Here is an 18214-nt window from a genome sequence, read left to right on the forward strand (position 1 = left end):
GGTCTCTGGGAGGTAATTGCCAGGAGGCGGTCTCTCAGGTAGCCAGGTCCGATGCCATGTAGGGCTTTAAAAGTAACGACTAGGGTAGCTTGAGACCAGAGGGGTCGAGAATTACAAGTAGCCCTCGGCTTACGACCGAGGAGGCTTAGTATCAGTTCGAAGTTTGAAGGATACTCCCCCCCCCCCCAAATAAAATTGACTTAGGACAGGTCCCCACACTTAAGACCAGTGGGCAGAGTCAGCCTGCAAGTCTACATTCTAAGCATTGCACCACCACGGAAGTAAGGGAGGGAGAAATAAGGGAGGGAGTCCTTGGGAGAAGGGCGGCATATAAATCTAATAAACCTAAACCTAAAAATAGCAATATCCCTCAGACTTGTATAGTGCTTCACAGTGCTTTTACAGCCCTCTCTAAGCGGTTTAGAGTCAGCCTCTTGCCCCCAACCATCTGGGTCCTCGTTTGACCGACCTCAAAAGGATGGGAGGCTGAGTTAGCCTTGACCTGGTCAGGATTGAACTCGACTGTGGGCAGAGTTAGCCTGCAATGCTGCATTCTAACCACTGGGAGGGAAGGAAGGAAGAGCACCTAGACTTATATACTGCTTTACAATGCTCTGTAAGCGGTTTACAGAGTCAGCCTTTTGCCCCCAACAATCTGGGTCCTTGTTTTACCCACCTCGGAAGGACGGGAGGCTGAGTCAACCTTGAGCCTGGTGAGATTTGAACTGCCAAATTGCAGTCGGCTGGCAGTCAGCAGAAGTAGCCTGCAGTACTGCATTCTAACCACTGCGCCACCACTCATCTTCCTTCCTTCCCAATAACCCTTAGACTTATATATCACTTCAGTGCCTTTACAGCCCCCTCTAAGCGGTTTACAGAGTCAGCCTCTTGCCCGCAACAATCTAGGTCTTCATTTTACCCACCTGGGAAGGCTGAGTCAACTTTGCCAGGATCGAACTGCCAAATTGCATAACCGCTGCCCCCCCCAATCTTCCAGCTGTTTCAGAAATGCCACTTTTCAAAACCCCGCCCTTCTCACCTGTCCTTCAAGAGGCCCTCCAATGCCTGGGGAGCCATCGTGCTCAAGCCCCACCCCCTTCTTCCCCTGCTCCTACACCGCTTCCACCTGCGCTCTCACCTTGCTGATCTTGGCGGGTGGGGGCTGTGGGGCTGGCTGCGCCGGGGTGGGAGCCGATTGTGCTGAAGGTTGAGACGGGTGCTGGGGCTGCGGCGGGGGCTGCGGCTGGAGACCGTGAGCCGGGATTTGATGCACCTGCCCTGGCGTGGTTACATTCACCATGTCGTTGGTCTGCACTTCGATTTTGTAGCCGGGAGGCAGGAAGGTGTTGAACCCCATGATCAAATCTGGGTGGCCTTTGAAGAGCTGAGAGACGCGGCTGATCACCCCGGGAGTATCGATGCTGTGCGGGGAGCCGGCAAAAAGAAAAGAAAAGATGTCAGGCCTAAAAGCCATCTTTTCTCTTGGGTCTTTGGCCTGCCACACTTTCTATTCTGCATTTTCTATTGTGGGAAAATGGGAGGGGGAATTGTACGGAGTTAGATGATAGGTAGCCATAACAACATTCTTTCTAGAAAGCCAAGGTCATCCTTTGTCTTTGCACCTCTGCACCTGACCGGAAATGGATGGGTGGAAGCTGCCAGCGTGGCAGTGGGAGATTGGACCATGTGACGGACTTGTGGGTGTGGGGGCAGGATCTTGAACTTTCAACTGGGTGGGGAAAACTGGGAAGCTTTCAGATTAAAGGTTTTCCCAGATGTGCCAACGTGGCTCTCTTCACCAATGGGAACTTTGAGGAATCCTTTGCCTTGGACTCTTGATTTAATTTTGGATGCTATTTGGAGCCCTGACAAAAGAAAGCTGTCAGATTCCTGCAGAATTATTGCAAGATTGCTTGAGCTTTAAGCATTAGGGTACATTTATGCTCACTACTGTTTGTTGAACAAGCCGTAACGGTTGGATTCCCATCAAATATAGGAAAATAAAAACAAATGCAAAAAAAGGGGGGAAAAGCAGCCATTCTTTATACCTTTGAGATTTAAACTCCTTCATTATGTCCAAGAAATCATTGTAGACTTGAGGCTGGCTACCGAATTGCAGCTTCACCTGGTCAAGGTAAGAGAGAGCATCTTCGACCTGTAACAGAAATAGCTCAAGTTAAAAACATCCCTTTCCAACAATGTTTTCGTCTCCACGCTTTCAAGAGTAAACCTAGTCCGGATACCAATGATAAAATACTGATAAAAGCAAACTTTATTTAAATGTTCAAAACTGAACCAAGGGCCTAATAATATTTATAGAGCAATAACCTCCCAACAAATTTTAAGTAAAAGAATTTGAACTTACAAAGTATCGGGAAGATTGGTTTGGCTAATAAAAAGAAATGAGCTGTAATAAACCTACATTGCGAGGTTAATCTCATTTAAGTCTATTAATAATCATGATTCCAATTAAAAGAAGAGAATCGCTGGTATTTTATTGTGTTCCTGGAGATACATGCTCTTCGAAGAATTCAGAACTGACTTCGCTTCCAAAGTTTTTATGCTTTTTGCATCCTTCAGCAAAACCCAGGCAAGAAAATGATTAAATGTTAAATACAACTTTGCACCAAGTCTTCCAAAGCTATTAGTAGGCACAAAGTAGCAGCTTCATTTTTTTACACCACTGAGGACAGAAGGAGGAGGGGAGTGAATAAACACCGTGTCTTCACTGGTTATAAAAGTATGAAGAGAATAGAGTTGAAAAGTGGAGCAAATAAATGAGCAAACCGACAAATATATCCGAAGATGCAAATGCTGCTTTGTGTGGAGCGGGAAACGTACAACACTGACCCATTAATAAAGCATAAGCGGTTCACATCTGAACAAGAGGGACGATCAAAACCGCAACTCAACAAACACGCACAAAACACGGAATTTATTTTACGGTCTAGTTTGAAGATGCTTTACGCCCATGTCCCTCAACCTGGGTGCTCTATCAACTGGAGGCTTTTTAAGAAAAGACTGGACAGACGCTTGTCTGAAATGGTGCAGGGTCTCCTGTTTGAGCAGAGGGCTGGACTAGAGGACCGCCCCCGGTCCCTTCCACCTCTGTTCCGATCCCCTGCAGCAGCACGTGGAGGATCAAACGGATTAACTCACCTTCAGCCTCTGGAACTGCTGCTGCCCTTGGACTGGTGCCGCTGGTGGCGTCGGGTGGGTGTGGCTCTGCACCACTTGGCTCCCGTGGGGCTGAACCGGGGCGGGGTGATGATGCCCACTGTGGACGGCGGCTAAAGTGGGTCCGTGGCTGTTGGAGCTCTGGGGAACGGTGGACACCTGGGGAAGGGAGGCAAGAAAAGCCACGGGGGGGTTAATTCCCTGCAAAGATCCTGCCTGGAGTTAAACAATCATTCTTTCAGTTACGGTGAAAAAAGGAAAAAAAAAGGGTGATGCTACTAGCTGCACCATTTCAAAATCCAACTGACGACTCGGGCAGTCCTTGACTTACGACCACAACTGAGCCCACCATTCCTGTTGCTGAGTGCGGCAGTTGTTCAAAGGGAATTTCCCTGCACTTTACGGACTCCCCCCCTCCCGAGGTTAATAGCAATAGCAATAGCAGTTAGACTTATATACCTCTTCAAGAGCCGCGGTGGCGCAGTGGTTAGAGTGCAGTACTGCAGGCTACTTCTGCCGACTGCTTGCTGTCAGCAGTTCGATTCTTACGGGCTCAAAGTTGACTCAGCCTTCCATCCTTCCGAGGTTGGTAAAATGAGGAGCCAGATTGTTGTTGGGGAGGGGGGGGGGCGAGAGGCTGACTCTGTAAACCGCTTAGAGAGGGCTGTAAAAGCACTGTAAAGCTGTATATAAGTCTAAGGGCTATTGCTATTCCTGGTGTCCTCAGATTTCTGGTCATAAATTCCTCCATTTTCCATTGGTTTGGCTGCATAACACTGCTTCTCAACCTTGGTAGATTGAAGGTGGGTGGACTTCAACTCCCAGAATTCTCCAGCCAGTTGGAAATCCAGGTGTCTTCAGGTTGCAGGATCAATCACTCTGGGAATTGAAGTCTACCAGGCTTAAACCTGACAAGGTTGGAGACACCTTCACCTTGAGGATGTTGGAAAGTCTTCTCCACACTGTTGTGGTGGGGAAGCTCAAAGCCCTTTGGTATCCCTACCTGCAGCTTTTGATTTGATTTGATTTTGATTTTAACTTTATTTGTATGCCGCCCTTTTCCTTGAGGGGACTCAGGGCGGCTCACAATTCAGGGGGACGGAAGTACAAAACAAACTATACACATAAAGACAATACATCATTAAAAAGCACAACAGTCATACTATTCGGGTGGGGTTGAAGTCTTTAGCCCCAGGCCTGTCGGGACAGCCAGGTTTTAAGGGCTACGCGGAAGGCCTGGAGGGTGGTGAGGGTACGAATCTCCACGGGGGAGTTCGTTCCAGAGGGTCGGAGCAGCCACCAAGAAGGCTCTCCTCCGGGTAGTCGCCAGTCGACACTGGCCAGCGGATGGAATTCGGAGGAGGCCTAATCTATGGGATCTTATTGGCCTAGTGGAAGTAATTGCTTGCGATAGCCGCCACGCGCAAATCCAGGGACCCCATTAATTGTGTGATCGAAAGCGTTCGCTTGCGACAAGGAGCACAAGGATTTGTCGAAAGCGGAAGAGCGGAAAACCACCACCCCACCCCGCCTTTTGCTGTTGCGCAGCTCCCAGGAGCCGTTTCAGAGCTTCCGAACCAGACGGGCAACGGCCTCTTACCTGGTAGGTGGGAGTGACCGAGTACTGGATCCCGGTAGCGGATTGCATGGTCTCCGAAACAGGTTCATAGACAGGGGGAGCTGGAGCGAGCACGCGGTGCTGGTGCTGGAAGGGCTCGCCGCTGCTGGCGATGCGCCTCTGCTGGGACGCGTAGACGGGGGAGTCCTGTTCCTCCACTCGCCGCTTCATCCTGAATTCATGCTCAGGAAAGCCCTACGAAACCTGCGGAGAGGGACCGAAAGGATCAAAGACAGGCAGTCCTCGACTTACGGCCACGTTCTGTGGCTAAAGAGGCGGCAGTGGTTAAGGGAGTTTGACCCATCGAACACCTTTCCCGCCAGAGCGGCTTGGAAGGAATCGCCGCGGTGGTCATATTAGCAACGCCGTTGTTAAGTGAGCTCCCGCATTTGATTCTGCTTGTCAGGAGGTCAACAAAAGGGGATCATATGACCCCCCCCCAGGGAGACTGCAACGGTCATAAATGTGACTCAGTTCCCAAGCGTCCGAATTTGGATCATTCAATGTTGCAACAGTCGTTAAGTGTGAAAAATGGACAAAAGGGACACTTTTTTCAATGCTGCTGTAACTTTGGTCACTACGTGTAAGGTTGTAAGTCAAGGACTATGTGGAAGGACAATCAACTGCCCCCTTCACAACCTTAAATGATCTAAGTGAGGGGCGCCCATCCTTTGCCACTTTTGAACTTAACTCCCAGAATTGAATGCATTTTTAAATATATCTTGAACATGATCTGCAGCCAGAGGTTAAGGTCCCGAGTGGCTGCAGAGGCGACCCAGAAGTAATTTGAGCAATGCACGATCTTCACTTGGTGTATTAATTCTAAAACGCATCGTGTGAGCGAGAGAGAGAGAGCATTAATTGCATCTGGAGCATTTATTGTAAGCTTTGCTGGCAGCGCAATTCCATGAATGAGTCACTTAGATTCAGCAGCCTTTCAAGAGCATAGTAAATATTCTCCCTTGTTGTTTCCAACGAAACACGCACCTTGCACATGGCTTTGAAGCAGCTGCTATGGAACTGCCCACAGGATTAGGAAAGAAAGAGCCACTGGAACAGATACTGGGGGATTAGAAATTGTTTTCTCTTTCAGAACGGTGAGCAAAAAAAAAAAAAAAAAAAAAAAAAAAAAAAGCCTTTGAAAGTGTTCCTTTCCACTGCCGTCCCTCTTTCAAGGTCCTCCTTAAATTGACTTTCCAGAATACAAATGTATTAAATGAGAAGGGCTCCCTCCCCCACAATTGTCCTTCACACCCTCAAATCAAATCTGTGCCAGCCGATGCCAACATCTGCCTTTGATTATTATCAGTTTTTATTTATAGAACGGAAAAGATAATTCAGACGAATGAGTGTAATTTCCACCCCCGAAGTCCGCAGATCTGTGTTGAATGAACTTAACCAAGTGCCACAGACCTGTTTTATATGAATTACCCACCCCATTTAAGGTTGACGGAGGCTACCTATTTCCCCTCTTCATAACCTAAAAAGGAAAAGGAATTTAAGGACTGGAGATGTGAATTCCTGCTGTGCTTTTTGTCTTTCTGCCTGCAGTGAGGATGAATTATAAAATGTACGGGCCTTTCATTGCAGTAATGGAACATGCTTAGTGAGCCACTGAGTACATGAAAATTAATCCGTGAACATATATCTGAAGAATGCATTTGACATCAAGGGATGAATCTTCACCGCTAAGGGGGAAAACTGAAGATGCTGAGAACGGAAGGGGCCTTGCCACATCTGCACCCCCAAACCTGAAGGCATATTTATTGGAATAGCAAATACACACAAACATGGGCCAAAAGTTAGGAGAGGGGGAGTCATGAATAGCGTTTGAAAAGATACACTACACTAACCAATTTCATTGTATACATGATGTTCAATGACAATAAAGGCTATACTATACTTTCTACCACTTGGTAGATCTAAAGCAGTGGTCTCCAAACTTGGCAACTTTAAGATTTATGGACTTCAACTCCCAGAGGGCCGAGGAATTCTGGGAGTTGAAGTCCACAAGTCTTAAAGTTGCCAAGTTTGAAAACCTCTGATCTAAACGTTAAGGACAAATGAAAACATGGGACCAAAAAAAAAAAGAAGAAGAAAGTATCGCCTGTTCTGTTTGCAATACAATTTTCAAGACAAAGATTCACGCCAAACTTCTCTTAACTCCTTCTCAAAGAGAGAAGGAATGCATAATCCACAATTAGTCCCCGCAATGAGTATTTTCCAGAGAAGATCTTTCAGTCTTTGGGGTCATGACAGAAGGAAAGTGGAAGGGACTTCATTAATTAAAAGTTGATGTAACTACTCGGGTAGAAAATTGTGGAAATGAACAGAAAAAAGAAAGGCTAAGAATAAAAAAAGTAAGGTGTATTTTTGGTTCAGATTTCATAGAATAGAAATAGAATAATAGAGTTGGAAGGGACCTCAGAAGTTTTCTAGTCCAACTCCCTGCTTAGGCAGGAAACCTTACATCACTTCAAACAAATGGTTATTTAACATCTTCTTAAAAACTTCCAGTGTTTTGTTTCATTGTTCAAGCTTTCCAACACTGGATTAAATCTAAACAATTATCAAGACAGGGAGACTATTCAGAAAACTTGGCTGCCCATAACAGTTCTGACATGTCTCACTTTTTAAAAGCTTACAGGGTTCTGGAACATCTTTAAGGGACAGTCTTGGATGAAGCCTGACACCCTCCCCCCAACAAGGCAGTCATGAGGGATGCTGGGAGTTGAAGTCCATATATCTTAAAGTTGACAAGCTTAGGGACGACACTATCGTTGTATTGAGCATGGATGCAACACATTTGGGATGTTACAGGTTGGAAAAACGCAGGATTATTACGTCAATCCCTAACATACATATTATTAATAAAGGCACGAAGTAATTTTATTGCTGACGCATTAGACTGGTTGGAAAGCTTACTGAAGCGGTAGTGGATCTGATATCTGATAGATTTTATGATGCACTGGAAGGCATAAAATATAACCCCAGTAAAAATTGGAAATTCAGATGCGTGTAACTTTTTTTCAAGATCTAAAAAGCTTCTGTCGAAGTGTCCTATACAAGCAACATCTAAGTATGGCTCCTTGAGTTTTGAGCTTGAACCTGAATAGCCTTTTGAATTTAAAATAAATGAACTGTGGCTAGCATCCTAACTGTATGCCTCTAAATCAATAGACTTGCATCTAACTAAGTATTTTACACTAAACCAAAACATCACTTATGTTTGCTTTAGTGTGTTGTGCAAACACAGCTACCGATCGTGGTTTATAAAACCTAGTGGGTGTTTTTAGTTCAAGATATGAATATATATGTATATATGTATGACTTTAAATACATACCTATCTCCCTGGCTCAGCTGATAAGGAGAAGAACCTTGTGGCTTAATGGTTAACACATTTGCCTAAGAATGCAATACAGCACAGGTTCTAATCCCAGTAAGGGTATGGCTAGCTGATAAGAGCTAAATAGCTTGAAATAGATCTATACTAGTCTCCCTTTATTTATTTATTTATTAGCACAAATACAACATATATGTATGTATGTATGTGTGTGTGTGTGTGTGTGTATATATATATATATATTTATATATACCTTTATTTATTTATCAGCACAAATATAACATACATACATACATACATATATATAGCCATGATTTAATATATTTACGTGAACCCAACAGTTTGTCCGATGATAACCCCATTTTTGCTTGGCATCCAAGCAGCAGAATAAATAAATAAACAACACGAAAAATAAAAATATACAAAATGAAACTTTAGCCCCAATGAACTATTAATACTACTGCGTTTTTTGTTAGTTAGCATCATGACAGGAGACCAAATATAAAGGAATCTTAACGTTACAAAGGGCTTTGCAAATAGATCGTGCACGCTTAACTAGCAATGCGGAATAAAAACATAAAGGAATTCTCAGATTCCTCAAATGAATAAATACATTAGCTCAGTTTTAAAAAACAAAAACCACATGCACACACACAATCTTGTAATCGAGAGAAATATTAGGTGCTCACTCATCCATGCTAAGCTAGCTATCTATTTCTGACCAGGGGGGGATTAATTAAGCTTTGCATTCCTAAAATAGGAAATAAACAAGAGGAAAAGGCCCGCCAGCCCTCCAAATTTCATACCGCCAACAACTATGATATTTAAACAGCCTCTCACAAAGGCTGCGCACTGAATCATTCCATTTAAAGCACACTCAAGAGGAGATTTAATAGGAGTAAATCCCATTTTAGCACACCCTGGTGTCTGGCCGAGGACTGCCTGTTGGTGTGGAGATATGGAGCATCTGAGGACAGAAAGCCCAGCCGAGAGGTGAGAGATTCAGAGCAAGTAGCCTGGAACAGCAAAGAGCCGATATGGAAAAGGCCACGGACGTCTCACAAGGGTGTCCCTGATACACTCTGCAAAGACAGAGAGTATCTGGACTGCCAACACATCCATCCTCAAAAGATTTCTCCAGCAGACACAGGGACGCTGCTGCATTTATCGCCAACAGATGCTTGCAATTAGGTGCTCGGGTTAGAACTAACCATCCCCACTCCCACTCTCTTTCTCTCTCCCTCTCTCTGTCAAGGATGTGCCCCCCCCCCGCAACAACTCCCCAGGATTGCATACCTAAGCTGAAGAGCAGCATATAAAAAAGCAGCCACCAAAGTAAAACGAAATGGAAATAAGCGAAGGAAGGAAGGTTGGCGAGATGGCAAGAGAGGATCCAGAGGTCGGATGACCATCTATTAGGTGTAGGGCACAAGTAGATTCCTGCACTGGATGGGATCCGATTGTCTTTTCCTAGTTGGCAACTTTTGAGATGTATGGATTTCATCTCCCAGAATTCCCCAGTCAGCTATGGGAGGATTCTGGGAGATGAAGTCCACAAATCTTAAAAAGTTGCCAAGGTTGAAAAAAAAACGCTGATCTGAAAAGCATTGGATGGGTTGGATAAGGTCTAAGTGGAAGAGTTCTGGGAATTGAAGTCCCCACATATGGTGGCTGGGGAATTCTGGGAATTGAAGCCTACAGGTCTTAAAGCCACCAATTTTAAGAAGCACCAGATTGGAAAATCTCTAAGATGCCTCCTAATTATGAATTCTTTTTTTTTCTCCTTGAGAAAAAACTCTCTGCCAAGCAATAAGACAATCCTTAGATCCCCTGCCTTGAATATCCTACGTTAATTTCTCTTTGCTGCTGCAACAATTAAGGAAGTCCCCCCCCCCTCCCCCTGCTTAGAAGCTCCATCATTCAGCAGGTCTGGGCAGCTCCCAATCCCATGTGTTTGTGTTCAAAAGGACAGGGGGGAATTAGCAGGTGGAGATGGAAGAAAGGAAGCCCTGGGACCCCCATACCTTTGGAGGACAACCTCCCGTCCCCCCCCCCCCAGTTTTAAGGGGGCAGACTCAGACCCATCAGCCTTCCTCCCACTGTGGCTCTCTTGTTTACTGATTTCGCATATGGCATCTACAGAGGTCATACAATCACCGATGTAGAGTTTAAATCAGCTCACAGGATTCCCCTTCTGATTAACTTTCTGACAAAGACAGCAACTGATTCCCTTAAGAACCTGTGTCACTAACTTAACAACTGCATATAAGAACAGTGTCAAGAAAGGTTGCCATAAGGGGCAAAATCCACTTAGCAAGTGTCTCGCTTAGCAGTGGACATGTTTGGGTCAACTGTGGTCGTAATCTGAGGATTACCTCTGTGTGTGTGTTTGTGTGTGTGTGTGTAGTTACAGATGATAGACAAATGGAGAGAAAGAGAAGGGGAGGAAAAGGGAAGCGATAATGATGATACACAGAGATAGAGATAGATAGATAAAGGATAGATGGATGGATAGATGGATAGACAGACAGATAAAGGAATAGATAGATGGATGGATGGATGGATAGATGGATAGACAGACAGATAGATAAAGGAATAGATAGATGGATGGATTGATAGATGGACAGACAGATAGATAAATGATAAAGGAATAGATAGATGGATGGATGGACAGACAGAGAGCTAGATAAAGGATAGATAAATGAATAGGTGGATGGGTGGATAGATAAATGAATAGGTGGATGGATAGATAATAAACAGAGATAGATATGAGAGAGAGGTTAGAGATAGATACTTTTATAAAAGGTATGTGGACAATACAGACATAGGAGATAATACATTATATTAAAATAAAACCCTAATAAAACCACCCTCATATGGAGCCACAGAATTCCAATGGGATGCTCCGAGATCTAAGGAAACGACCCAGCTGTGGCTCTCCAGATGTGCTGCCCCCTCCCCAATTAGCCTAGAAGGCGGAGAAAAGGGCCAAGGGCGATGCTGGCGAGGGGGAGCCGCAGCCCCCGCCCCAAAAGACACGGAGGGGGGAGGGGAAAGGCACTGCAGCATCCCAGCCACCCACCCCCACCCCAAGCAAGGAGCGGCCCGTAACCCGCGCCCGGCTGGGGATGATGGGCCTGGGGAGCCCTCCCGCCCGCCGCGGCAGCAGCAGCAGCAGGGAGCTGCCCCGCCTCTCCGCGTCGCCGGGGAGGAGCCTGGCTGGGCACCGGAGGGGAGGGGGGGGGAGAGGCATGACGGGAGTGGGAGGAGCCCCGCCGGAGGGCCGCCCCCGCGGCGGGCTAGGAGCAAAAATGGGGCGGAGCCTGCGGGGAGAGCGGGGGCGCCGCGACCGTTCGGGAGCGAAGGGGCGGAGCCCTGGAGCACCCGCGGCCGCCATTGGCCGAACGCCGGCGGCCGGGCCCGCCCTCCCCTTGCACGCTCGAGCGCGCGCGCCACACGCCTCCAGGCCCCGCCCTCTCTGCCTCCCTCCCTCCCTCCCCGCGCGCGGCCCCCCCCCCCCGCAGACTCTCGGGCTCTCGTCACGCAGCGCGCGCTGCCGCCTCCCTCCCTCCCTCCTCGCCCCGCGCGCGCCCGCCTCCCCTCCCCTCCCCTCCGTGCTGCCGCCGGTGAGCGCCGCCTCACCTCGCCTCAAGAGCCGGCGCGGCGAATCCTCGTCCGCGTCCCCCGTCTTTCTCCTCCCCGCGCTGAGGAAAAGGGCAGAAGGCCGGGCCGGGCGAGTGGGCGGCCAGGCAGGTCTCGGGCTCCCGTGAGGGGGTCCTGGGGGAAATGGGAAGGGGCGCCGCTGCCACAGACCAACCGTCTCAGGACGGCCGCCGCCGAGCGCTGCCCGCTTCTCTGTTCCCTGAGAAATCCCGCCCCTCCCCTGCTCCGGGGAGGCCTCCCGCGCGGCTACAGGGCTGCCGGGCTGCCGCTCTAGCGCTTCGGCCAATCCCCGCGCGGCGCAGCCTCCCTTCCGCCGCCCCGATTGGCTGCCAGCTCCCAGGAAGGGGATGCCAAAGGCGGGTTGGGAGAGGGAGGGGGGGAGTGTAGAAAAAGTGGGCGGAGAGAAAGGCGAGAAAATGTCCGTATGGGACGCGGAGGACCCGCCCTGCCTGGCGCTCATTGGCCGGAGCTACGCTACCGCCGCTGCCCCTTGGACGAGAGGCGACGCCAATCAAGAGAAAGGGTGGGATTTACAGAGAGCGGGCGAGGAAAGAGGCGGCTCCGCCCCTCGACGCTCTCGGGCTGTCTCCGCCCCCCTGGCTGGCGGGAGGCCCCGCCCCTTCTCCGGGGAGCCCTATTGTGGAATGTTTACATCCGCGCTGCTGCCGCCGCCGCCGCCTTTGCAAATCCGCGCAGCGCCCGGGCAGCGTGGCTGGCGTGCAAGCGCAAAAGGGCTCCCAGCCCCGTGCAGCCACGCTTGGAAAGAGTGGGAAGGAAGAAGGCAAAAGCACCGGCCCACAACCACGACTTGCAAATGCCAGGCGCGCTGGGTTGCAAAGCACACACACACACACACGACACGAAATCTCCCAGCTGATGTTGCTGCAACTGCATCTCCCCCCCCCTCCACGGCACGGGAAACCCACGCAGCCCGACCCCTCCCCTTCCCGGAAGTCTGAGGCCGTCCTCTGGGGGCGGAGGCAACAGGTCTCCCTTCGCGCTTTGCAATCGCGGGGCACCCATTCCCAAATGCATCCCCCCCAAAAATCATCAAAACCTCGGCCCAAGCCACTTTCTGCAAAAAATAATAATAATAAAATAAACGCATATAAATTCTTGATTGCATTTGTCAAGTTAGCAGGACTGAAGCTGCCCCTTGGAAACAACCACTTGCGCGGCGGAGTAAGCCCAAACGTGGCACTTGGACAGGGTTGCAAGAAAGCGCCGAGCGGCTCCGTTTCTCTTTCGAAGCCCAATAAAGAAACTCCCCACTCCTCTTTTTAAAAAAACAAGGTAGTTTTTTTTTCCATAGGTGCGTTTGCTCGAACGCTTAAGAACAAGATGTCCGGAAATAAGCCCTATGCAAATCGCATGCGATATTTCATTGAAAAAAAAAAGACCCCAATGAATTACATAAGGCAGTCTTGGGAAATGGGCTCTCCACCATACACCTGGATTGAGTTTGCGTTTCCGGGTGATTATTTACTTTTAAGTGCCCAGTTTTAACGTGGGTACTTAAGGGAGAGGCTTGGTGGAAATTTATTTTACAGATTCCCAGCCTAGATTCTCCTGGAATTCCTTGTTTGCACTGCAGCATAGGCTATAGAATGTATTGACAATAAACTCATCTTTTCCAAGTGTGGCTATTTAAATACTCCATCCGCACATAAATGTGGATATTTATACACTCCCTCCATTCACAAATACACCTAAGATAAAGAGATACAAGAAGAACTATCTCCTTAAGACGGGAGAATCCTTGGAAAGGACAGGATGGAAAATCTGGAAGCAGACAGATTTTTAAAAAAATGGAATGATCTGGTTAAAACAAAAGCTACGTTCTGCTCCTGAAAAAGGATATTTTGTAAAGCCACCCTGAGTGCTCTGCTGAGCCAGGTATATTATAATTCAACCTGCCATGTGATGGCATGGCCAGCCACGGGGCAGTGTGTCAGTGCAAACACACAACCTGAATTACGTGACTGTTTGCTATCCCTGGTCTCTGCCCAATTACACACTGCATTAAACATCTGTCCCTTCCAGCCCAGTATCCGGGATGGCTCAGAAAGCCATCCTCCTCCTCCGCGTCAGGAATAATCAAGCTAATTACAGTTCAGAGTAAGAGGGCAGGCTGTGCTCTGGATGGGAAGCACAACCAATTCTCAGATGCTGCAGTAAAATTGTGTTTCCTTTATTAAACTTATTTGTATGGCTGCCCAATTCACACACACACACACCCACTCTGGGCGGCCAATTCACTCCAAAACTGCAGGCATCTCGCAGTAAACCAAAACAGCAGGAGTAGTCCTCCTCACTCACACTTCCACCCGCCTCCTTTTTTCACATCCACATCTTTCCACGTGGCTAAAAGCTGCTACCTCATCATCGCAGTTTAGTCCTCTCCACAGCCAGGAATGCCTGCAATTCAAAGCCAGCTTCTCTCCTCCCCATTATTATTTTTTTAAAGTCACCCAACATGACTAGACTTGAATAAAATCAAGGAAAGCAGGGCCAACTTAGAAACACGAGGCCAGCAGACGCTCAAAAGCACTGAGAAACCTGCATTTCTTTTTGAACCTTTGGTGACCAGTGGTGGCTGAGTTATCTTCTGAACATGGAGGGAGGGGCCTAGTTGGGGGGAGGGGGAGGAAGGTGTTGTACAATGACAACTTGGTGGTGGTGGTGAGAGGGTTCCCAAAAAATCAGAACATTCAAATTTAGGTTTGAGGAGTCTCCAAAATTCCCTGGGTGATCTTAAAATCAAGGGTGTCATTCAGCCTGATCTAACAAGGAAGGAAGATGAGAAAAGGAGAAGGAAGGAAGGAAGGAAGGAAGGAAGGAAGGAAGATGAGAAAAGGAGAGAGGAGGGAGGGAGGAAGATGAGAAAAGGAGAAGGAAGGAAAAAGAAAGGAAGATGAGAAAAAGAAAAGGAAGGAAGATGAGATAAAGGAGAGAGAAGGAAGATGAGAAAAGTAGAAGGAAAAGTGAGAAAAGGAGAAGGAAGATGAGAAAAGGAGAAGGAAGAAAGGAAGAGAAAAGGAGAGAGAGAGTGAATGAATGGATGGATGAGGGAAGGAAGGAAGGAAGGAAGAGGGGATGTTGCTGTTGGTAACAGCTAGCCTTCAGAACAAGCAAAATGTAATCAATTTTGTTTATATCCACTTGAACAGTTAAACTCCTTTCTCCCCCACTCTTTTCCTGTCCTCGCTCCCCCTCCCTAAATCTTTGAAGCCACCTACCTAGCTCTCGAGAGCACCCTGCCTGCCCACCCCACCCACCCCTCAGTCTATTCCCACCTTTGGCTTGGCCAGACACAGAACAAATGTCCCATTTGCCCCAGGCAAGGCAAAAATGCAAATCCTTTCCCTGTAGGTGTAAATCTATAAATCTTTCTCTAGAGATAAGCCCGGCCTTGGGCTGTCTGGATCTCACCCTTCTAGGACAAGGCTGTGAAATCCCCCCCCCCGGGGGGCCTTTCAAAGACCCTCTTGAAAACAGAGCCATTCTGCCCACCAGGACTGAAAACCTGGAAGTTACACCAAGCAAGGTTTGCAACCCCTTTAAAAAAAATACTGTTATTTTTATTTATTTATATTTTTAGCCAATGCACTTGATTCAGATAACCTCAGTTTAAAGAAACCCCCGTTGCATAATGGGGGGGGGCTGTCCATTACTTCCAATTTTTCCAGTTTTGAAGAAAGCAAGCAGCTTTGGAAAATGCAGCCAAGGGTGAGTTAGTGACACCCCCCTCCCCTCTTTTTAAAGTTATCCAACCCCTTGTGGCCGTAGGGCATCCCTCAAACTCATTCCGCAACTGTTTTTTATTTAATGATGTTTTAGAAATCTTTCCTTGTGCCCACCTTCTACATTCTTTCTTTCCACCAAGAAACTGCAGTCTTCAACTTACAACCACCTGTTAGAGCAGTGTTTCTCAACCTTGGCAACTTTGAAGATGTCCGGACTTCAACTCCCAGAATTCCCCAGCCAGCATTCGCTGGCTGGGGAATTCTGGGAGTTGAAGTCCGGACATCTTCAAGTTGCTAAGGTTGAGAAACACTGTGTTAGAGTGACCGTTCCACATTGCAACGGCACTGGAAAGAGTGACTTGACTGTTTCCCAGACAGCAAATCTTGCGCTTCTCTGGCACCAAAATCTTCTTTCTCCACCCTGGCTGTTTGAAGGTGGGTGGACTTCAACTCCCAGCATGCTGGCTGGGGAATTCTGGGAGTTGAAGTCCACCCACCTTCAAGTTGTTAAGGCCGAGGACCACTGCCTAATAAATAAATAAACATACACAGACGCTTTTCACTTTTATGAGATATAGAAATAAACACACAAACACTTCTCTCTTTTATGAGATACGGAAATAAACACACACAAACACTTCTCTCTTTTCTGAGATATAGAAATAAACATATAAACACATGCAAACACTTCTCTCTTTTCTGAGATATAGAAATAAACATATAAACACACGCAAACACTTCTCTCTTTTCTGAGATATAGAAATAAACACACGCAAACACTTCTCTCTTTTCTGAGATATAGAAATAAACATATAAACACATGCAAACATTTCTCTTTTCTGAGATATAGATAGAAATAAACACACACACACCTTTCTCTCTTTTCTGAGATAAATCTATAGAAATAAACACACACACACACACAAACACACTCTCTTCTGAGATGCATATATAGAAAATATATATATGTAGTAACCGTGCTGTTTGCTAGAATGAATGGGCGGCGAATGAAATCAACCGAGCGAAGGGCGATTCAACGCCCATTTATGGGTACCCTTCCCCTGGAGAGGGAAGCTCCCTTCCTTCGCCCCCCACCCTTCGCCAAGGGGGCTTCAACACCTCCCTCCCAGACCGGAAATGCTCCCCTCCCCCCCTCCTGCACTGCAACTGCCAGGTTTTGGGGGGGGGGCGTCGTCTCCCCTTCCCCACGCCCGGGCATAGAGGGTTTGACTTCCGGGGTGGTGTTTCTTTGAATGCCACCTGGTGGGAGGGGCTAGTGCCCCCCCCCTCTGCCCCCTCCCGGCTCTGGGCTGGAGAAATGGGGGGGGGGGGTTCGACCACCTTCCCCGGAAAAAACCCGCTTCCGATCCCGTTCGCTTCTGCCTGGCATGCGGTAGCAGAGAGTAGTCCGAATCTCTCTGGCTGCATCAGTGCCAGGGACTCCACGGGAATCAAGTCCGCGGAAAAAGCGAGATCACGGTCCCCTCCGCCGCCGGGGTCCGGTCGAAGCCTTGCCAGGGTCGCAAGACCCCCCTCCCCAAACCATTGCCAGGATCTTCATTCCCACGACCCGACCCCTCCCCTCCCGTGCCCACGCGGAACCCCCCCGTCGCTTCCTTTCGCTTCAACTGAATCCGATCTGAAAGCCGAGCGTCACGTGTGAATGGCGTTTCTAGGGGTCTGGAGTCCCCTTCAGGCGGCCACGGACGCAGGTCTCTGCTTCGGCCTGGCCTACCTCGCAGGGTTGGAGTGGAAAAATACAATATTAGGGGTACGTGGGGGGGGGGGACAAACCGCGTGTGGTGCTTTGAATACTAGAACAATGGCGCGTTCAGTGGGGAGCGTCCTTTGCCCCACCCCCGCCTCGGTTTCACGTCCCAGGCAAGCCAACGAGAACACGCTTCTTCTCCCCATTCACACGTGCAGGCGAGCCCTGCCTCAACGTGCGGACGCGCCTCTGCCAGCGGGCCGCGTGGACGGCCCCCCGCCTCTCTCTTCTCTCCATTCAAAAATCAGCCAGCCGCAAAGTCGAGCGAGAAACTCCGGCGCCGCCGCAGCCGACGCGGGGAAGCCCGGGATCCGCCCAAGGAGGGTCGCCCGGCCGTTCCGAAAGGGAGACGCGGCCAGAGGACCCACCCCGGTCTACCTGGGCTTCCAGGTACGCGCGTGGGGAGCAGGGTGGGGGGAAGAGACAAGAGGGGAGGAGGGAGAGACAGGGGAGGGGGGAATAAGGTGTAGGGGAGGGGGGAGGAGAGGGGATAAGGGGAGGAGGAACATAAGCAGAAAGGAGGGGGATAGGCAGAAGGGAGGGGGGAAAAAGGTGTAGGGGAGGGGAAAGATACACAGAGAGGAGGGGGGAGAGACGGGAGGGGGGAGGAGAGGGGATAAGGGGAGGGGAAAGATACACAGAGAGGAGGGGGAGAGAAAGGGGAGGGGGAGGAGAGGGGATAAGGGGAGGGGAAAGATACACAGAGAGGAGGGGGGAGAGACAGGGGAGGGGGGAGGAGAGGGGATAAGGGGAGGGGAAAGATACACAGAGAGGAGGGGGGATAGGCGGAAGGGAGAGGGGAAGGGGAGGGGGGGAATCTCCCTGGCTCCTCCCCCGCATTTAGGGCTCGCGCCACACGCGCAGCCCTCCAGGGCTCTCCCTTGCTCCTCCCCCCAGC

General features: G+C 48.9%; 1 protein-coding gene across 3 annotated transcripts in view; it reads right to left on the reverse strand.

Annotated features, from left to right (window-relative positions):
- SIN3A (SIN3 transcription regulator family member A) overlaps positions 1-12000 on the reverse strand; it is a 38650-nt gene extending 26650 nt beyond the window's left edge. For all 3 annotated transcript variants that reach the window (XM_087703996.1, XM_087703994.1, XM_087703995.1), the window contains exons 1-5: positions 11782-12000; positions 4778-4999; positions 3160-3336; positions 2049-2155; positions 1139-1421 (exon numbers count right to left, since the gene is read on the reverse strand). In XM_087703996.1, the coding sequence (XP_087560122.1) occupies positions 1139-1421; positions 2049-2155; positions 3160-3336; positions 4778-4966 (756 nt within the window). In that variant the 5' untranslated portion in view covers positions 4967-4999; positions 11782-12000. The remainder of the gene's footprint in view (positions 1-1138; positions 1422-2048; positions 2156-3159; positions 3337-4777; positions 5000-11781) is intronic.
- Positions 12001-18214: the final 6214 nt, after the last annotated feature.

Source organism: Thamnophis sirtalis, unplaced genomic scaffold (genome assembly GCF_051295495.1).
Source record: "Thamnophis sirtalis isolate CommonGarterSnake01/CBP01778 unplaced genomic scaffold, rThaSir2_p1.2 scaffold_2, whole genome shotgun sequence".
NCBI lineage: Eukaryota > Metazoa > Chordata > Lepidosauria > Squamata > Natricidae > Thamnophis > Thamnophis sirtalis.